At 42.6% G+C, this 22,492-nt stretch overlaps 1 protein-coding gene across 1 annotated transcript in view; it reads right to left on the bottom strand.

Annotated features, from left to right (window-relative positions):
• LOC117367941 (collagen alpha-1(XXVII) chain B-like) overlaps positions 1-22,492 on the bottom strand; it is a 299,681-nt gene that overhangs the window by 59,729 nt on the left and 217,460 nt on the right. Inside the window, exons 38-49 of the mRNA XM_033961061.1 lie at positions 22,425-22,478; positions 20,155-20,262; positions 18,611-18,664; positions 17,488-17,541; positions 14,604-14,660; positions 13,984-14,037; positions 11,595-11,648; positions 7,813-7,866; positions 5,960-6,013; positions 5,731-5,838; positions 4,616-4,723; positions 1,132-1,239 (exon numbers count right to left, since the gene is read on the bottom strand). Coding sequence (XP_033816952.1) covers positions 1,132-1,239; positions 4,616-4,723; positions 5,731-5,838; positions 5,960-6,013; positions 7,813-7,866; positions 11,595-11,648; positions 13,984-14,037; positions 14,604-14,660; positions 17,488-17,541; positions 18,611-18,664; positions 20,155-20,262; positions 22,425-22,478 — 867 coding nt within the window. The remainder of the gene's footprint in view (positions 1-1,131; positions 1,240-4,615; positions 4,724-5,730; positions 5,839-5,959; positions 6,014-7,812; positions 7,867-11,594; positions 11,649-13,983; positions 14,038-14,603; positions 14,661-17,487; positions 17,542-18,610; positions 18,665-20,154; positions 20,263-22,424; positions 22,479-22,492) is intronic.

Genomic DNA, 22,492 nt, shown 5'->3' with positions numbered 1-22,492 from the left:
GGTCTAGTGAGATGAGACAAGAGTGGTCTCCCTCCACTTCCACCCTGTTGGGCTCTGGCAGCAATATGACAGCCATGATCTCTAGTGGTAGGGATCATGATGGTTTGGAGACCAGCTGAGGACTAGGTGGAAGCAGAAGGGGATTGCTTCTGCTTGGGTTCACTGAGGTGTCAAAAGATGCCACCTGAAGGATCAGGATAGTGAGGCAGGAGTGGGTATGGGTTTGGGGTTTTTTTTCACTGGGGGAATGATTTAAGAACAGAGGCTGGGTATTTGCATGGGGTGGTCTGGAACTGGTGGGGGATGCTAAGAGGCAACTGGATGTTCAGCATGGGGGAGAGCTTGTTGTTAAGGATTGGTTTGTCCAGGAGGGAGAATCAGGGGATGCAGGGGAACTTTGGAACACATGGAACGAGGTGAGGCGAGGGTGCACTGCCACGGCATTAATTCTTGCCATTCATTATTTCGAGATTACTGCTGACCCGAGACTTACGGCACTACTGGACTGCTGGTAGCGCAGCTGTGTTTACTGCCTCCCCTTGAGATAATGGAAGCTCAGCTGTACTACCGGCAATCCTGACAGCTAGCACAAAATAAAGAACTGCGCAATAGCTGTGGCCACAACCCCCCCCCCCCTCCCTGTCATGCCCAGACCGGGTCCATATCTGTGTTAGGCAGCTAACACTTTTTTTTAAAGCACATGCTCTCGTTTTAGCACAGTTGACAATAGTGTAGGGCTGCACGACTGTCTACTGCACTGAAAACCCCACGCTAACTGCTTAATGAAGCTTAGTAAAAGGGTCCATAGTCAATTCAAATAGTCACACGTGATTCTGAAAGTCATGTTATTCGACTTCATAAGAATCGTTCCAAAACAGAGAGAGAGAGAGAGAGAGAGAGAGAGAAAACCTCAGTTGCTGATGCTATCTGTACACTTCAATTTGTCTTTCAAAAATATTCTCAAAAAACTGAGAATGTACTGGGCTTCGTTTTGCACTGCTGAGCTAAGCTCCAAAACATCTGCAACCTTCACATAGCTTGGGACTATATCTTACAGAGATTAAAATATAACATTCCTTTCTTTACTAAGTTTTGGATTGCCAAGTAAAATGATTTCAGCTATTCACTGACCAACTGTCCTCTGACTCCTGGTTCACCAGGCCCTCCTGGGAGTCCCACTCCTCCTTCTGTGCCTCGTTTTCCAGGAGCACCTGTTTGTCCAGGTAATCCTCTCTCACCCTAAAAAAAAAGAGATGTCAACCAGGTTGGCTTGAATTGTGCATCTTCCATGCAAACAAAATCACATCATTCTGTGTCAACACGTAAAAGGCCTGCCCTGGATTCATGATTAATCAGTGTACGTACGCACACACTCTCACCGAGCCTAGGGTTACCAGATTTTGTCCTCAAAAAAAGGAGGACGTGTGGCCCCCGAAGGTCCTCAGTTGATTCTTTTGTGGCTCAATGGCAGGCGACGCGGGTTCTGAGCACTTCACACAAAAATTTTATAAACATTTATATTTTCTTTTTGACTTTGGAAATGGTTTTGATAAAGGTTGGGAATGGTTTTAATAAAGGTTGATTAATCAAAAAAATATTTTTTTTTTGGGGGGGGGGGCTAAACTTCTTTTACCACAAAAAACTTGAAATATGGGAAATAAATCTGAATGTTAATAATATATATTTAAATTAGTGTGTAAATGAAGAGTTCAGAACCCAAATCTCCTGCAACAGAACTGCAAAAGAGTCAATTAGGAACCATCACCACACTCCAATGTCCCTATATTGATTCTAGTTTCACATTAAAATTATATTACTGAAACTACTATTTGGAGCTAAGGCAGCTGTAAACAGCTGTCTCTGCAGTTCAAATGAATGCGTTGATGTAAAACCTTCTAAAGCTGGTGATATGCAATAAAGGTGCTTACATTTTTTATGGACCAAAGTGGGGGGCTTGGCACATTTGATCTTCCCTCAGGTGTGGTTCAAGTAGGTTATGAGAAAAGTACTGATTAATGTGAAAAACATGTGTGCTGTTAAGATTTAAAATTTGTGAGAATGTTCACAATGTGATATTTCCTTTCTGGGGGATTATTTGGTATTCATTTAGTTATATTTTGTTGTTTTATTTTATTGCAGTGTGTCACACCATCTTGCTGAAGATGCCTACTGGGCGAAATTCAGGTCTGGGTAGAGGGGAGCATACGAGGGAAGAAATCTTAGATTACACTATTGATTACACTTAGATTACACTATTCAGTACGTGGGGTGTACTGAAAGGAGCTTTTCCTGCTGAGCCGCTGGGATTTATTATAATATGTAGATAAGTGCCTTAGCTCCAACTAGTTGGCAGGTGGAGGGGTGGTCGCTAGGTGGGTGGGGGGTAGGTCGGTCGCCAGATCGGTGAAGGTGCGCCCTCACCTGGAGTACTGCATACAGCACTGGTCGCTGTACATGAAGAACACGGTACTACTCGAAAGGGTCCAGAGAAGAGCAACTAAGATGGTTAAGGAGTTGGAGGAGCTGCCGTACAGTGACAGATTAGAGAAACTGGGCCTCTTCTCCCTTGAACAGAGGAGATTGAGAGGGGACATGATCAAAACATTCAAGATACTGAAGGGGATAGACTTAGTAGATAAGGACAAGTTGTTCACCCTCTCCAAGGTAGGGAGAACGAAAGGGCACTCTTTAAAGTTGAAAGGGGATAGATTCCGTACAAACGTAAGGAAGTTCTTCTTCACCCAGAGAGTGGTGGAAAACTGGAACACTCTCTCGGAAGCTGTTATAGGGGAAAACACCCTCCAGGGATTCAAGACAAAGTTAGACAAGTTTCTACTGAACAAGGACGTACGCTGGTAGGGCTAGTCTCAGTTAGGGCACTAGTCTTTGACCAAAAGGGCCGCCGCATGAGCGAACTGCTGGGCATGATGGACCACTGGTCTGACCCAGCAGCGGCATCTCTTATGTTCTTATGTTTCGGGAGGTGGGGGGAGGTTTCTGGCAGGAGGGAGTGGGCATCCCTCCTGCCTATTGCAGTTGGGTAAGGGGGTGTTTTGGCATGGTGTTCTGGCAGGAGGGAGTGGGCATCCCTCCTGCCAATCATGGTAGGGTGGAGGGGTGTTTTGGGCAGGGGGGGCGGTGTTTCCTGCAGGAACCACTCCTCCTGCCAGGGATGCTTCGGGGGGGGTGAGGTGGCAGGAGGGAGTGGACATCCATCCTGCCTCCCGACTTCGTGGGGGTGGGGGCAGTTCCCTGCCGCTCGAACTAAGCTGATCACAGCAGGGAGATTCGATTGCCAGGATCAGCTCAGCGGCAACACGATTCTCTAAACAGCGTCTGTGACATGGACGCCGGTTAGAGAATTGGGGTGGTGATTCTTTGTGCCATTTTCAAAAACCACTTAGGTGGCTGCTGAGACTGGGCGACCTATATAAAATCAGGCCTGACGCAATTCTGTATAGGACGCCCGTGTGCGATTCTCAAAAGCCGCTTAGGCGGCAGCTGAAGCTTGACGTCCTATACAGAATCAGACACTTAGTGCCAACTCTAGTTTTATCATTTATATACTGAAAAAATTCATTCTAGGTAGAGCATTCCATTTATATATAAAAAAGGAGACATCAAAACATTTACAAGTGAAAAAAAAGGGCAAATTAACTGTATTGTAGAAAATATTCAAACGATATAGGCACTAAAACATTTACAATTTGGATTTAGCTCACATTTTTCCTCAGTAGTTTAAGGCTAGTTACATACAGATATAGTAGGTATTTTCCCATCCTCACAGGATTTACCAGCTAAGTTTGCACCTGAGGTAATGGACCATGATCACGCAGAGCAGCAGTGAGATTTGAGCCAGGCTCCCTTGCTTCTCAGCCTGCTGCTTGTAAAACAGGGACAGAAAAAAACGGCTCTTAATGGTTTGTTCATAATGATACTCCTCGGGTGAGTACAGCTGCAACTTACCCAGTCGTTCCTCAGGTCTCAAGGATCTCCCATATGAGGAACGTTGCAGCTGTACTCACTCGAGGAACGCAGAGAGAGGGGAGACATGATCGAGACGTTCAAATATGTCACAGGCCATATCGAGGTGGAAGAGGATCTCTTTTTCCTTAAAGGACCCACGAGGGCATCCGCTGAAAATCAGGGGTGGGAAATTTCATGGCGACACCAGAAAATATTTCTTCACCGAAAGGGTGGTTGATCGCTGGAATAATCTTCCACAACAGGTAATTGAGGCCAGCAGCGTGCCAGATTTTAAGAAAAGATGGGATTGGCATGTGGGATCTCTTCATGGAGGTAATTAGGGGGTGGGCCATTAGTGTGGGCAGACTAGATGGGCCGTGGCCCTTTTCTGCCGTCATGTTCTATGTTTCTATACTCAAGACCCATGCTCCTTCAGGGAGCGTGAGTGCTACCTCCAAAGCACCGCCAACCCCTGCTGACCCAGGGTAGGGAAGACACCATTTGGTAATTGAAACAGGGACCTTCTGCACGGCAGTGCGCATCATTCCCATAAGGCCATCTTGGTGATGGTTTCTAAATGTGAGTTTCCTTACAGCAAAAATCTGTGCAAAAGGCTAATGGAAGTTTACTGGAGTACAGGGGGACATACCTTGATTCCTGGGGGTCCCTGAGCACCAGGAAGACCTTGGAAGCCAGTGTCGCCTCTTTTTCCACTCATCCCTAATGAACCTATTTCCCCATCATCGCCTTGTTCTCCCTAAAAACAGAATATAAATGATTAAAATGAAACTTATCTAGGTAAGCTCAGATTTTGCAAAATCCACAGAGAAGACAAAATGATATAAAACTCTCCACAAGATAATATGGGATGCTCCCCCAAAATGCATATTATGATGTCAGTGGCTATTGAGCAATCTAGAAATGATGGCAGAGAATAATGTGGGATTTTTATTGGGATAGAAGCACCTGGATTCTGTATTTTTTTGGGAGATAAGAACATAAGAACATAAGAAGTTGCCACCACTGGGTCAGACCATTGGTCCATCGCGCCCAGCGGTCCGCTCTCGCGGCGGCCCGTCAGGTCCATGACCTGTAATGTGGTTCCTGTCCGTTTCTGTAACCTACCTCTTCTTTTTTATCTGTAACCCTCAATCCCCTTTTCTTTTAGGAACTTGTCTAAACCTTCCTTGAAACCCTGCAATGTGCTCTGGGCTATCACAACCTCCGGAAGCGCGTTCCATGTGTCCACCACCCTCTGGGTAAAAAAGAACCTCCTAGCATTTGTTCTAAACCTGTCCCCTCTCAATTTTTCCGAGTGACCCCTTGTGTTAGTGGTTCCCTACAGATGACAGGAGAGAACTGACTGGGCCTGGGTGTTTTTTGACTTGGTAGAATTGGATGTCATTTCTGTTTGTTATATTTAAGGTTACCAGATTTTCTGTTCGGAAAATCCGGACCCCCCTAGACCTGCCCCCAGGTCTGTCCAGTTCCACCCAATCCCCGCCCCAATCCCACCCTAGCCCCACCCCCCACTGCCTGCTCTCATTGGGCAGGAGGGCATCCGTGAATGCACGGATGTGACATGATGATGTCATGCGCATGTGTGTGCATATCCGCGGATGCCCTCCTGCTCGACAGTGATTTGTTCCAAGCTTTTCAAAACCTAGGAAAATCCGGACATCTGGTAACCCTAGTTATATCAGAAACACAAAATTGAATGAAGCTGAGATCATAGCATGAATTTACATCCATTCCGAATCTTACCTGAATTCCAAGCATGCCGTTTATTCCAGGTACACCATCAACACCTGCTACACCTTCTTGCCCTTGCCTGCCTACCATTCCCCTAGGTCCTGGGAATCCGACTGGACCCTATAAAATATTGACAGTGATGGCAAGAATAGGAACATATCCACATAAGAGAAAGATTTAACGTAGGGAAGACATGACTATATATGTGAAAAAGTAATTCAGGCGATGAATTTCAACCTACCAGAGAGCCTCGGATCCCTTGTTCACCATGAATCCCTTGTTTTCCTTTAGGACCCTGAAAATAAATAGAAAAAAGACTAACCAAACCACCTACATTTCAGCCCTACATCACTGCCACTCAGTACGTTTGCATTGCATTTGGTTTTCTGCACCCAGGACCATTTTTTGGCAAATATAGGCGTTTTTGCCTTATTGACTCAGAACCAATTTGGAACTATTCGATATCACCAGCAGGTGCAATTGTTTATATTGCACCCCAACACCAACTTTGGCAATTTGCCATACGGATTTTCATCATCCAGAGACTATTTGATATTATTTCTTATATTTGTTTGTATGGTTTTATAATTTTATGATTTATGTTTTATGATAAACCTTGGCTGCATCCAGCTCATCAGCTCCATTTATTCTTTCACTTGTGTCTGCAAGAGGTTTGTTGTCATGGTTTAACCAAACCAATCCAGTTTACCAAAATCAACAATGGCGTACACAGGATTGAGTTTATAGAGGAGCCAGCTAGAAGATAAAGTTAAACTTAGCCACAAGGGGCAGCATAGAGGAGCAGTCTTAAGGTACAAACTTAGACTGTAAACCCTCTAGGGACATTGAAAATGCCTAATGCACCTCAGTGTGCACTGCTTTGACAGTTTGTGGGCTTGCAGGCAGTATATAAGAAATTAAATAAATAATATTATTCTGTGTTCAGCTCCCCATGTACTTGGGTTGGCTGTTTTTGCGGTGACCTTGTATTCCACCCCCCCCACCTCTGTAAGAATGCTGAGGTACCTTTTCAGGCATTTGGACTGGTCTAAGAAGAGGTTAAGGAAATCTAAATGTTCTCTTATCTATTTTTTTTTAATTTCTTTATTCAGTTTTGCATATCACAACAAGTGCATTAGAAAAAGTCATATGATCTTATAAATACACACTTGATTTTCCTTCATGTAACACTTTAAGTACAACATATCATTCTTATATTTATATTCTATAATATCTGAAATATTATGTAATACATTTAATATGTATAGCAATTATAATTAAAATAGAAAACCCCCCATCCCTCCCTACCCATTTCAGAAAATCCAACCTAATACATCAAAAATATTAATTATATCATACATATTATATTATCTATTTAGGAATCATGTTTTGTTCTTCCCTTTATTAATGGTCTTGAATGGTTTTCCATGTGGTACTAGAAGAGGAGTGGGGATCAGGAAGATAAATAAGGAAAGAGTCTTGTTACTGGGTAATGTGGTTTCCAATTTTCTTACTAGCTTGACTTTGGCATTGATCTGGGGGCTCATTTTCAAAGCACATAGGCACACAAAGTACCATAGTAACCTATAAGAACCTACGAGTTGCAATACAGGGCAGACAGAAGGTCCATCAAGCCCAGCATCCTGTTTCCAATAGGAGCCAACCCAGGTCACAAGTACCTGGCAGGATCCCAAGAGTAAAGCTGATTTTATGCGGCTTATCCTAGGAATAAGCAGTGAAGTTCTCCAAGTTCATCTAAATAATGGCGTATAGACCTTTCTTTTAGGAATTTAGCCAAACCTTTTTTAAACCCTGTTAAGCTGACTGTTTTCACCACATTCTCTGGCAACAAATTCCAGAGTACTTGTGTGTCTAAGTGCTTTGAAAATGATCCCCATATCTGCCGTCATTTACTATGTTATGTTGCTATATAATCCAGGGCTATTCAGATATAGTAAGGATAATGTCGCTGGAATGCTGTGTTCCGTCTCCATCTGCTGTTTGGGAAACATAAACCCAGACATTTGGACTGGTTTAGCATGATTTAAGGAACAGAGATTAACATTTTGACAGTAAGAAACTTATGTGCCGTACCTCAATACCTTTGGATCCCTTTAGGCCTGGCAAGCCTGGTGCTCCAGGATCGCCCTATAAAAGAACATTAAAAAAATTAGCTGGAAATGATCCTTTATTTATAGGGTTTTAATTCCATATATATCACCTAGACTCTTGAGGTCAAGTGACCAAAATTTGTTGGTCATCCCTTCTCTTAAAGTTATTAATATGCGGCGGCAGACTATTTTTTCTGTCACGGCTCCCCAATCATGGAATTCTCTTCCAATTCATCTGAGAGATGAAAAGAATCTTGAAAAATTTAAGAGCAAACTAAAGAGTCTTCTTTTTCAAGATGCATTCAATGTTTAATTGAACTGCTTTTGGCTCTTAATCCATTTTTAACTACTTTGATTGTTTTTTATTCCCCTTCCTTTTTAACCTTAATTGTTCTACTTTTATAGCTAGATTGTATTTCATCCCGAGCTTTCCCTATGTTTTTATTAATGTATGTGTAATTTAATTTATTATTATGTATTAGTAGTTATGAAACTTGTCGTTTATGTTTGTAATATTATTTACCACAATGTATTAGAAGTTATGGTACATCTCTTTTATGTTTGTCTTCCTATATTTTGTAATTTTATCACTTTGTACATCGCTTAGAATTCGGAATAAGCGATTAATCAAATGTTATAATAAACTTGATCTTGCAAAGCAGAAGACTTCAATATTTGCACTGTCCCACTTGGGAAAAAGTAAAAATGCAGCCAAACTCCAAACTAAAGGCTCCAATGAAGATAAAGAAACAGGAAGAAGCTTCCACAGAGAATTTATAATAAGGAACTAAGGACTTTCACCAAAACAATCTACTGGTAACTCTTGAAACATGGGAGTTGAAACGAGGGGTTATTTCATTCTAGTGCATGCCTTTTCATTATCAGCTCAGGGTGCACTGCATTCAGATATTATAGACCAGTGTTTTTCAACCTTTTTACACCCGTGAACCGGTAGAAATAAAAGAATTATTTTGTGGACCGGCAAACTACTAGGACTAAAATTTAAAAACCCTGTTTCTGCCCCATCTCCGTGAGCTCGGTCACCTCAGTAACTATAGAAAAATAGACAAATATAGTGCTAAATAAAGAGAGCAGATATAAATTCTCAAAACTGACATGTTTTGATCTCTAAATTGAAAATAAAATCATTTTTCCTACCTTTGCTGTCTGGTGATTTCATGAGTCTCTGGTTGCGTTTCCTTCTGTCTGTGTATCCTTTCTTTCATTTCTTTATTTTATTATTAAGTCTTCTTTCCGATGTCAATTCTGGCTGGCCCAGAACGTCCTCTCTGACGTCAGAATTGACGTCGGAAAGAAGACTTTCTGTCGGCTTTAGCAGCAGCAGCAGCAGGGCAGTAAGATAGCAGCCGACCCAGGGAAAGGAAGGAGGGAGGCCTTTTTTTTTTTTGCGCGACAGGTAGGGACAGGGTCTGAAAACGGGACCTATGATCACCTTAATCTTGCAGGCCCTGCGCAGACCGGCGGTTGAAGAACAGTGTTATAGACAACTTGAAGTTGGCGTCAGAGTTGTGGAGATATGGCAGGCCTTCTATGCATGCTATTGGGCTACTTTTCTTCATTGAAAATATGACAAGCCAAATCTCAAATATTTAAGAACCTATCATACAGTATATATATATATATCTTTATAACTAACTAATGTTTTTCTGGGTAGAGGTTTTTCTGGGTAGAAGTAATGTAACTCAATTGGATCCAGTCCTCATTGATCCTCTTATTTTCCCATTTTTTTCAGTCCCATTATTTAAATCAAAATGTTTTTCTCTATCTTATATAGTAAGTGTAGCTTATAGTGCAGCAACACCTCTTCTGTAGTGCTTCACTACAAGCTAAGTTATCTATACTTATTTACAACAACCTATCTGAACTTGTAACTATGTATTTGTAACTATGACCTAATTATATTAACCCAACATCCCTAATAAAGATAAGCATATGCTGGAATAAGACGGTCTTAATTGTTTTATGTTTTCGTAAATTTTTAGAGACTAAAAGACCTCAAGTGCTTGCGGTTACTTACCATTAGAACTTGTCTTAATAAGTGACCTAAATGCGAGCTATCACTGGTCAAAACGTCTCTTTTTAATTGTTTTTGTTTTTATGAATCTGAAATACAAATTAATAATTGAGTGAAATCTTAGTCTTTAAATAATTCACCCCTTTCTGCAGTTCATAGGGATCTGTCTAAAGGCTAGGACACGCCGACGGCAGCATTAAAGCTTTTGAAACAACAGAATACCCATTTCCTGATGAAGCTCCGTAGACAATCATAGAGCGAAACGGAGATCTTCCGTCGTATTTCATCTATTCAGCTTGGCAGAGTAAAACCCAAGCTAAGTATTATATAGATTAAGTCATGGGTCTTCATTAGGAGTAAAAACGAAAATTGAAGAAATAACACAAAAAATCATAAATGTACACAAAGGGGTGATTTATTTAAAGACTAAGATTTCACACAATTATCTAATATAATAAAACGGTAAGCCGCGCATGTGCATTTCCTATGCGTGCGTCCATTTTCCGTGAGCTGTAGCTAGGAAGTGCGCATGCGCGGCTTACGGTCTGCCCTGCTCCCTGTTGAAAGACGCAGCGGTGGCTCTCACGATCCCCGCCTGCGTTCCCTCCCTCCCTTCCTGTAAGTTGCACGTCCCTGCCGCCGTCGTTCCCTTGCGCACCGTACTCTCTCCGCTCTCTCTCTTCCTCCCCCCCGAGGCGGATGTCCACCGCGGCGGCTCGAGTCGGATGTCGGCCGCGGTGGCCCGAGTTGGATGTCGGCCGCGGTGATGGCTGCTGGCCGCGGCGGCTGTTGGCGGCTGCAGGCCGCGGCAGCCAAACCCGGAAAGCATTTTAACATGGAGTTCAGGAAGAAGGTATGGGGGGGAGGAAAATACTGCACAGGGAAGTGGGGTGGGAGGGAAATACTGCAACACACGGAAATGGAGGGGCAGAAAAGGGGTTGATGGACAGGGAAAGAGATGCTGATGAACAGGGAGGGGGTCAGAAAAATGAAGACAGGGGGAGCAGGAAGAAGGTGATGATGGACAGGGGGAAGTAAAACAAAGGGAGAAGGGCTTCTGCTGGATAAGGTGAGCAGTGATGGGGTGGTGGAGGACACAGGGGAGGAAAAAGGAAGGGAGAATGGACAGGGGGAGCAGGCAAGGGGTGGTAGTGGACAGCCAAGGAAAAAAAAAAATGACAGACAGAAATACAGAAAGCGGCTAAGGAGAGAGAAAAAAAAAATAAAACAGACACACACACACATATTCTAGCACCCGTTAATGTAACGGGCTATAAGACTAGTTAATTTATAAGAATATTCAAGATTCATAAAAACAAAAAAAGTTAAAAAGAGACATTTTGACCTTTTAGGCCACTTACTAAGACAAGATCTAATGGCAAGTAACTGCGAGCACTTGAGGTTTTTTAGTCTCTAAAATAAATGTTCCAGCATATGCCTATCTTTATTAGGGTTGTAGGTTTAAAACATAAAAGTTGAATGTATTTACTAATTACATTAACAACTGTACTGATCTACCTGTACTAATAACCCTATTGAATTGTAACTTTCTGGGTAACAGACCCAACCTCTTGTAATGTAATCCGACCTTGAATTGAATAGGTAAAGGCGGAATGGAAAATCTGATTAACATAACATGGCATAACTCCACAGAGGGAAATGCTCTTTCATCCTTGGTACCTCAAGTAGATGGTTAACTATTAAGATGACATAGAAAGGATTTATCTTACAATCAAACCTTGTTGTCCAGGTTTTCCTCTGCTTCCTTCTAGACCCTCTTGACCCTTTAAAAGAGAAGATGCAACAGATTACTGTACAATATATTCCCCCTAAAAGTGTTGGGAGTGTTAAGGCAGTCCCTCGAGAGTTTATATAAAAAAGTACAGTGTACATGAATATAGTCAAGATAAAATGTATTTATTTAAATATTATATGCTAAGTACAAAGAACCACAAGCAATGTCAGTCATATAAATAATACAGAAGAAAAGCATTATTAAACTCCTAATCTAATCTAATCTAATCCACAATTTATTAATCGCACTATACCAAAAAGGTTCAAGGCGATTTACATCCAAAGAAGCCGTAAAATTTACGGGAGAATGCAAAAGCAATCAATAATTAAAATATCATCATACCATGAATATTACAAGAAGTCATATAAAAAAGTTTTCCCATTTTTACGAAACCTTAAGTAATTGATATCAGTCCTAATGTTTATTCCAAATTGTAATAGCAGTGTAAGCAAAAGAAGAGTTCATTCTGTCGTTTATACTGTACTCCTCTAATCTGTGGAAAATGTAGTAATAAAGTACCACATAATCTGGTGGAAGAATAATGCAAATGAGAAAAAAAAAAACCCTTAAAAAAACCAATTAAAATCATGCATAAAACACAGTCATGTGAAAAAATTAGGACACCCCATGAAATATTCAGTTCTTTCTTAAGAAATGTTCACATATCAATGTCAAATCTTTTATTTATTTTTTTTTTTAAATCTCTGGAAAAGAAAGTGATGTACTTGCAGGTAAACAACAAATATTTTCCTTGATTTACTAATGAAACAAAAAAAATATCCATAAAAATATGTATTCTAACTGAGGAATAAATTAGGACACCCCCACATATCCTCCCACTTAAAAGTGGCTCAAATCACACACAGGTGTATCACATCAGGCGCACATGGTTAGAACATCGTTACTCAGCATTTTGAAAGAGATTTGCCCTACTTAAACCTCAGACTGCTAAGGTGAAAGTGAACAGTGTCTAGTTTGTCTGTCTTGATTAGACTGAGCAGGGACTGTCTCTTTTGTGTTTTGATGTACAGCGTTGCCTATGTCTAGTAGCACTATAAAAATGATTCGTAGTAGTAGTAGCAGCTGGTTCAAGGATAGGTGGAATGTTGGCCAAATCCACTAGTACAGTGCTCCCCCGTGAATTCGTGGTCCGCGATTCGCGGTATTTTCCGACTGTGAATGACTGGGCAGGAGAGGGCCAGCTGGAGAGGCAGGAGAGGACAGCCGGAGCGCCGGTGAGTGAAGGAAATCAGTCGCGGTATGCTCCGACCGCCTCTTCTTGTACTAAAGTTGGGCCTCACCAATCAGGAGCTGCTTTGACACGCAGCTCCTGATTGGTGAGGCCCAACTTTATTACAGGAAGAGGCGGCCGGAGCATACCGCAAGTGATTTCCCTCACTAGCCGTCGCTCCAGCTGCCCTCTCCGGCTGCCCTCTCCTGTCTCCCCCCTGCTAAAAACCGTATTCGCGTTTTTTCAACTTTCGCGGGGGTTCCGTATCGTGGGAGTACTGTATATTGAATCAGTCTGATATCAAAAAAAGAGGAAAAGGATCTCAAACACCCAGACCTTAGGTTCAACCTTATGTCTTTAATAGATTAATGAATAGTATAATTGGTCCAGAAAACCTCACTAACCCTCACTGTCACATTTTTTTTATTTGATAAACCAAAATGGCAGTTTTGAAATGGTTGAGGCATGACAGAAAGAATGTTAATGCTATAAGGAAGTTTTTCAATGTCAGGCTTCCAACACACACCATACAGTGGAACTAGACCAAATAGTACATTTACACGTGCAATTTTTATATTTTTGTATATTTTTTTTTTATCAGACAATTACAAGGAGGTAAAAAAGACTTCTTTGGGTGGTACAGACTGTTTCAATTGAAACACTTAGGGCTCCTTTTACTAAGGTGCATTAGGGCCTTAACGTGCGGAATAGTGCGCGCTAGACCTTAACGCCAGCATTGAGCTGGCGTTATTCTAGAAGCGTACCATGCGGTTTAGCGCACGGTAATTTCGTGCATGCGCTAAAAACGCTAGCGCACCTTAGTAAAAGGAGCCCTTAAATAGTTCCGCGACTAACCATCTCAATTTAATCACTGGTCAAAAACCTCCATGAAAATTGAAAGAATTAAAGAAGCAGCACTTATCTTAAGCAAAATCCCACCCATTTCCCTCCTTGTAATTGATTAAAAAAATATATAAAAATTGCACATTTAAATGTACTATCTGGTTTAGTTCCACTGAATGGTGTATATTACAATATATTTTTTAGTGGATCTTATGTTCCCAAAGTTTTGTATTTAATTATAGAGGCTTACAACATAACCAGGATCTCCCTGTTCTCCTCTTCCCCCTGGGTCACCAACAGGCCCCTAAAAGGAAAACAAACAAAAGAAATAAATGCTAAGAGTTCAGTCTGTCTCACTGATGACTTCTAGCATCTACAGTGTGAATCACAGTAGCAAGCGGAACAGTTGTCTTTTCACTAATGGGATTATGTAATGCCGCCTTTATCAGCAGCTGGGGACACTGCATTCTGCTATTTGCATTCACCACTCAGCTATTTGGATTCCTGAGGAAGGCCAAGTGCCAAAATATGGACCGTGTCAGGTCCTCATTAGCTCCTGTTGGTTGCATTATATTTATTTGAACTTCAGATTTAGAGTACTGTTATTTTATTATCAGATATTCTGTAATTTTTTTTTTTTTTTTTGGGGGTTGTTCTTCCTGTTTCCATCCAGGTACTATCTTTTATCCACTGTTTTTGCTGGATTTTCTCTTTTTTGTGGATTTTTCCCCTTTTTATTTTCTCACAGTATTACATTACAATGTACTAATATTCTCAAAACATGAGAATTATTATAAAATATCCACAAAGAAATAAGAATACATCAAGTATAGCAGAGGAGCAGGTGAAGCGCTTGGGAAAATATCTTACTCTATCTCCAGGAAGTCCAGGGAGGCCCTCCATTTTCCCATCATCCCCTTGATCTCCCTGTAGGAATTTAATACCAGTATTAATATAAAGAGCAGACCAATGGATTACTGCATCTTCATTTAGGGTGTAATTTTATAATAAGATACCTATAAAAATGTCCAAAAAAAAAAAAAAGCACCTGTTTTTTGTGTATCCAATATCAAATACAAGTTTAGAGCTCAATTCACAACTTATCATAAATAAACTCTAAAGATGACTTAAAGTAGAATGGACCTGAAGCAATCAAAGCAATCATTTCTTTCTCAGCCTTTATCAAAACCTTCATCACCAGTCTATAATTCTCTCTCTTTTTAGCTATCTGTAATTTTTTTGTGTTCAAAACATCTCAACATAGGGTCCTTTTACTAAGGTGTGCTAAAAACAAAAGGAATTGACCCCAAAATATCCACAAAGAAGAAAATCCAGAGAAAACCAAAAAACCTCTGTGGAGTGACGATGTTCCTAAATGGACTTTATCTGAAAGTGTCAAAGTTCCAAAGGTACACTGAAATCACCCACATAAAATAATTCCATCCACATAAAAGAAAATCATCCACATAAGAGCCTTAAAGGACCTAGTCCGCTAGGGATACAGGACCCAACACGGTCCACGTATCGACAAAAAGTCTTCTTCAGGGGTCCCTGGGGGTCCTATAAAGGTGAGTATGTGGAAAACAATTGTGTTGTGGATGATTTCAGTGTTCCTTTGGAACTTTGACACTTTCAAATAAAGTCCATTTAGGAGCATCGTCACTCCACTAAGGTGTGCTACAATGGCTAGTGTGCCTTAGTAAAAGGACCCCTATGTTCATTAATATGTCTCAGCTTTATAGTTCGACTTGTATTTCAAAAATTAATTTCTAATCTCAGTTTACAACACTTATCTCAATCACAGAAGAGAATCCTTTGCCAGAGACGTCATTGCATTGGCACGAGGCGTGTCTGGTCATACTGGGCCCGTCTGTGGGGAGCCAGTGCTCGACAGTTAAGTCAGGTGCAGTTGGATCTCTGGTGGGGATGGTGAGGCAAGGTCCCTCGTCAGATGGTGCTGGAGTTCTGTGCATGGGAAGGGTTTTGGAGATGTATTTTAGGGATGTTTTCTGGTTGGTGTTTTGGACTCTGCTGTGTTTTCTGGGGGTGTTTTTCGGCGGGGTTTCTCTTTTGCACGGAGGACTTGTTATAGACACTGGGGATGTGCACACAGTGGGCTGCTGTTGGTATCACACGGAGGAGCAGAGTGGTGTGGCTCTAGTTTTGTCTTTTGGGTTGTGCCGGAGAGCTCTGTTTTGCCGATGCCCCCTCCTATTTCTCTGGGAGAGGTTTTACGACATCTCTGGTGTATCTTTTCAGGGAGAGCGGAAACTTCGAGGGGACATGATGGAGAGCTCTGTTTTGCCGGTGCCCCCTCCTATTTCTCTAGTAGAGGTTTTACGACATCTCCGGTGTATCTTTTCAGGGAGAGCGGAGACTTAGAGAGGACATGATAGAGACTTACAAGATCATGAAGGGCATAGAGAAAGTGGAGAGTGACAGATTCTTCAAACTTTCAGAAACTACAAGAACGAGAGGGCATAAGGAAAAATTGAGAGGGGACAGTTTCAGAACCAATGCCAGGAAGTTCTTCTTCACCCAAAGGGTGGTGGACGCCTGGAATGTGCTTCCAGAGGGTGTGATAGGACAGGGTACGGTACCAGGGTTCAAGAAAGGATTGGATGAATTCCTGAAGAAAAAAGGGATAGAAGGGTATAGATTGAGATCACTATACAGGTCCTGGACCGGATGGGACGCTGCGTGAGCGGACTGCTGGGCGAGATGGACCCTTGTTCTTATTGCCTTTATTATAAAACAGCACACTAAGGGCTCCTTTTACGAAGGTACACTAGTGTTTTTAGTGCACGCACCGGATTAGCGTGCGCTACAGTGTGCGCTAGCTGAAAACTACCGCCTGCTCAAGAGGAGGCGGTTGCGGCTAGCGCGCGGGGCATTTTAGCGTGTGCTATTCCATGCTTTAAGGCTCTAACACGCCTTCGTAAAAGGAGCCCCAGGTTCAGATGGTTAATACCACACACATCTCAGATGGTAAGTGACAGAATTTGATATAGTTCTCTAGATGAACATATGAACATTTACCAATTTTGGCCAGTTTGTCTGTCATAACTAGATTGTAAGCTCTTTTGATCAGGTACTGTCTATTCCATGTTTGGTGTACAGCGCTGCGTATGCCTAGTAACGCTGTAGAAATGATACGTAGTAGTACTAGTAGAATCCCAACTTTGATATGGACACGTTCTGAATTTCCCTGCATCGGGCAACTCAGAATTTTCTGATCAAAATGTCCATTCCACGATGAATAACCTGAACAACATGGCAATGGCATCTTATATCATATGGCTCAATTCACCCAATTGAAGACAAAATGTCACTCTTTTCTGTGATCATAAAATAGCCCCATTCAATTCATATTTCTTTCATAAACGTCTAGTTAATAAAGGACAGTCACTCCAGAGCAGCATTCAAACCCTCCAGGTGGACATTTTGATCAAAAGAATTGTGAACTGAGTTTTGAAAATGGATTTTGAAATACACATTGAAATATAAAATAAGATAAATATATGAAATTGAGAAAGGAATGATTGTCGCAGTTGCTTGAGCTCCATTGTACTGTATAAAATAACCATTTTACATCTTATTTGTAATATGTATATTTTATAAAGGTAACCGAGGGGACCTATGTGACTTTACAAAATAAGCTACAAAGAGTACTTCAAGGCATGAGCTTTTATAAGAACTCAGTTATGTCCCAAAATAAGTTATAAAATTACCCTCACTCTGTATTAACAATTACCTTTTCGCCTTTCTGTCCAGGTGGTCCAATAGGACCTTGTGATCCTGCATGTCCCTGTTGAAAAGAGAGGCCATTCTGTGAGTAAAATAAATTGTGTGAGAGTAACATTTCCTCATCACATTCTGGGTGTATGTTTTCTTAATCATTAATGTGACTGGGGGGAGGGGGGTTTCCAGGTGGCCAATCGGAATCGTAGGCCACTCCCAATGCATCCCAGAATGCACTACAAGAGAGGCTTAAAATTCCAGTTGGCCCAGGCGCCTGGGCTAATCAGGGCCTTAGGCCCCACCCCAGTGCATCCCAAGATGCACCGGGAAGGAAAGCCATTCTTGTGATGATGTTTGGCGGGGCTGGGGGGTTTCTGGCAGGAGGAACTGGACAACCCTTCTGCCGGCAATCTTTGCGGGGGGAGGAGGGGGGGGTCCAAGAGGAAGGACTGGGCATCCCTCCTGCTGGAGATCTTTGCAGGGATGGCTGCTAAATTTATTGTGGCATGGCGATCCCTTGCTGTGATAAGCTCAGCAGCCGTGTCTACTTGAAATGTAGGCCAACATTTTGCTGGCCTACAATTCAGGCACATATCGCAGGCTTAGGGAGGCACCTAGGGCCACCTAGGGCTGCCTAAGCTTGCCTAAGGCCACTTCCTGATGAAATCATGTCCACGCCTAAACTTAGGCCCTACGTACCTCCCTAGGCTCACGGAGGCGACTACAATGTAGGTGGCCTGCCCGGGACGATTTAAAAAAAACAACATGCATCCCAATTGGTGGTTAGACAGCATTAGGCTGCCTAAAATCAGGACGACGTTTATAGAATTTGCCCCAAACTGTCCAGACTATTGGTTCTTGCACTGCCAAGTTCCAAGTCAGAGTTTCTTCTTAAATGTTCTAGTTCCATTTCTATTTCTTCACTGGTCATCTTTCTTTCTTCTTTCAATTTCATAATTTTCTACCTGGTCCTGCAGGCTAGATTTCCTCACTACAAGTCTCAGTAAACTTTAACTTTAACTCAGTAACTTTAACTTTAACTCAGTAACTTTAACTTTAACAGTAAACTTTGCCCAAGAGTGATTTTTAACTCACATACTTCAAGGTCAGAACAGTATCTTTAAATGTGCTTTTACCTGATATCCAAGTAATCCAGGCTCTCCCTGAATACCCATTCTCCCCGGAAAACCCTATAGGAATGAACAAAAGAGGGAAAATTGTTTCAAGAGATGGTAGGTAATCCAAAATGAGATATTTCCTATGTACTCAATGGTCATATTTCTTAGATTTACAGAACAAAATATGATGTAGAATTTGCTTGAGATTTTTTTTACCAAGTGAGACAAAAGGTTTAGGATAAGATCCTGGAAGATACATCATTTAACAACTATGTAAGAGAAAAAGTAATGGAAGAACCTGACTTTGTGACTGCAAAAGTACTATTTTAGTACTGTGAAATGTAATAATCGTAGTCTGTGACATATGCTGTCTGTTTTGATATTGTATATGTTTTTATGGAAACCACTTAGATTTAAGCTGTCTATAAATTATAAAAATAAATAAATAATAGATTCTCTCCACCTCTCACTTCAGGAAGTAAGCACCATAAAATTCATCTCCCTACAAATCTGTTCAGTACTTCCAAATGACCTGAACTGGCTGCTGTTGGAAATTATATGCTGGGCTCAATAAGAACATTAAGAATAGCCTTACTGGGTCAGACCAATGGTCCATCAAGCCCAGTAGCCCATTCTCATGGTGGCCAATCCAGGTCACTAGTACCTGCCAAAACCCAAGGTGTAGCAATATTCCATGATGCCAATACAGGGCAAGCAGTGGCTTCCCCCATGGATCATTGGTTAACAAATAACAAATCTTATGTTATTATATTCTCTCTTGCTCCATTGGTAATTTCTCGTCTTTCTTGCCTGTTCCTTCTCAATCCTTTTTCACTGCCCTTCTATCAGTTCTAACAGAATACAGTACTCCCCCGATATTTGCAGGGCTCCGTTCCAGGAACCCCCGCGAATGTTGAAAAACCACGAATACGGTTTTTAGCAGGGGAGACAGGAGAGTGCAGTCGGAGAGGCAGGAGAGGGCCGCCGGAGCACTGGCGACTGAAGGAAATCACTTGCGGTATGCTCCGACCACCTCTTCCTGTACTAAAGTCGGGCCTCACCAATCAGGAGCTGCGTGTCAAAGCAGCTCCTGATTGGTGAGGCCCGACTTTAGTGCAGGAAGAGGCGGTCGGAGCATTCCGCGAGTGATTTCCTTCACTCGCCAGCGCTCCGGCTGCCCTCTCCTGCCTCTCCGGCTGCCCTCTCCAGCATGCTCATTCGCAGTCGGAAAATACCGCGAATGACCGAGACCGCGAATTGCTGACCGTGAATTCGCGGGGGACCACTGTATAGTAAATTCTTTCCCCTCTCTCTGACCTTTTCTCTCTTGGTTATTGACGCTGTTCTTAACACCTCTCAAAAGTAACATGTTCTAACATATTGATTTATTTATATTTATTTACTCTCATTCAACAGCTCATACGTTTAGGAGTTAGGTTTTTCACATATGCAAATGACATGATATATCTGGTATTAATAATTTATAACCCGATGTGGGCTTATTGCAAGGATGAGCTCAATACCACAGTAAATGAATAAATGAATAATTTTTTTGTCTTTACCACATATCCCATATTGCCTCTAGATCCTTTTGAGCCTTTGCTCCCAATGGGGCCTGTGGCTGCTGGAAGGCCAATCTCTCCCATATGCCCTTGAAAGCCTTTGCTACCCTGCAAAGCAAAAAAAACATATGTTTACCGCAGAGCCTGGTTCAAACTGTATTTACTCAAAGCAAAGATGAACTATGTTGCATAACTATATTATTTATTAATGGTCAGTTCTTCCTAGATGTTTCTAGGGTAGTTATTTGTCCGATGGCTCATAGCCAATGCTAACGCTTTATGCTTTGGGAGTTTGACAACAGTGCCTGTACGAATACGTTGATATGTTGACTAGAAGATGAACGAAACTGCTGTTTTCAGTTTTATCCAAAACTAAAAATGTAGCCGAAACTGGAAACTCAAGTTTGGTGTGTGAATGTGGCCCAGTGACGGCTGCTGGAGATTATCAGAGCTTGCGGTCTGCATCTTTCTGCCAAATCCACAGTATTCAAGCTGTATTTTACCTTCAAGCAAAAAAAAAAAATAAAAAAAAGCACCTCTGCTTGGACCACAGCTACTGAAAATGGAAACTAAAAACCACGATGGTTTTACAGTGGCTTACTTTGCGCACATTCAGTGACAACTGATATCATAATTCACAGGAGCTTATCATCTCAAATTTACAGACTTAAATTCTTGCTATAATTTTGTATCAAAAGCATTTATATGGAGCACTCTATTTACCATATAAGCCAGAGTGTTGCAAACCATTTAAGCTGCAGAGCACTAATTTCGAGGCTGCGGCTGGAGGGCACCTGGAAATGCGTGGATGTCACAACGCAATGCACATGACATCAAGTATAGGATAATCAAACCATTGCAACATCACTGATGAGGTTGGCTTTTAACTAGTGGTAGAATGTAAGGTGCATGGTGGATGTTCTCCAGCTGTGGCCCTGAGCCTCCTATTACCACCGGTGGGGGGAGGGGTGGGGTGCTGCACAAGGAGAGGTGAGGAGAAGGAGCAGAGGTGCCGACAAGGAGGAGAGGCACAAGTGCCGGCTGACTGACTGCAGGAGATGCCACTCGCCATAAGAGGCATGTCCTGTAAGCAGTCAGCAGGCGCCGGCGCCTCTCCACCTCGCTGGCATCTCAAAGCACACCTGGAATCTGCCAGGACACACTAGGGTGCGTTGGCACACAGTTTGTGGTACACTGATATAAGCTATTATGCAAGATCAGAATTGCATTATAGTAGTTGCAATTGCAGGACAACCCCCTCCCCCCGAAAAAAAAAACCAAAAATCAAAACAGATCCTCCCTAAGGACTATCTTACAACCTCTGATGGTCTAGTGGTTGGGGCAAGAGCAATGTCCCCGTTACAGCAGCCATTTTGAGAGCAGAGTCGGAATGGTCAGGAGTAACTGCTGATTGCTTCTGCTCCAACTTTACCCTAGACTAGTAGAGACTGTAAGACAGGGCCCAAGGGAGCATGCGAGCATGGGGAGGAGAGGCACTTGGGGAGGGAGGGGGGAGCAGGAGGAAGGGCAACTCCTTTTTAGAGGGGAGGGAGCGAGACAAATGGGACAAAGCACAAATATTTGGCCAAAACCAAAAACTAAAAATAATCTTTAGGCCAAAACTGAAACTGGGCAGAAAAAGGATTCTGAGTTGGTTTTGGCGCTGTAACCGTGAATGAACCCAAAATTCAGTCGGCCTCTAACGCTGATCCAGATTAAAGAAGCAGCAGGACTGTGGGTGACTTCAGTGGCGTAGTGAGAGTGAGAGGCGCCCGGGGCAGTGGCACCCCTCCCCTGCCTTCTTCTCCGTCCCCCCCTCCACACGCTCCTTCCACACACCCTCCTGCTGCACGCGTGCCGCTTCCCTTCACCTGTATCTCTGTAATGTTCTTGGCGCAAGCAGCAATACACAAGCTGCAGCTGCACCAGCGTCAGCTTTCCTTTGACGTCACTTCCTAGGCGTGGGTCCTGGAAGTGACGTCAACGGAAGAGCCGATGCTGGCGCGAGCAGCAGGTAGGGGGTTGCTAGTCGCACCAGGAATGTTACAGAGGTACACATACGCAGCAGTGGGGGGTGGGGTGGGGAAGCAGCGAGGGGGCGGAGAGGTGGACAGGTGCCTGTGCCCCCACCAAGATGGATTACCTTCCCTGCCCCCCTTACTATGCCACTGGGTGACTTGATGACCCAATCTGCACAGTTGTAAATCCGTGACATAAATGTCACTGGCAGAGGAGTTAATATAAGCATGGAAGAAGAAGATGTATTTTACCTTTTGACCCGGCTGGCCTCTTTCACCCTGCTTTCCTGGTTTCCCTTCAGGCCCCTAGAGAGAGAGAA

The sequence above is a fragment of the Geotrypetes seraphini genome, chromosome 10 (genome assembly GCF_902459505.1).
Source record: "Geotrypetes seraphini chromosome 10, aGeoSer1.1, whole genome shotgun sequence".
Taxonomy (NCBI): domain Eukaryota; kingdom Metazoa; phylum Chordata; class Amphibia; order Gymnophiona; family Dermophiidae; genus Geotrypetes; species Geotrypetes seraphini.
The sequence above is the reverse complement of the archived record's forward strand: the minus strand, read 5'-3'. Positions and strand labels throughout refer to the sequence as shown.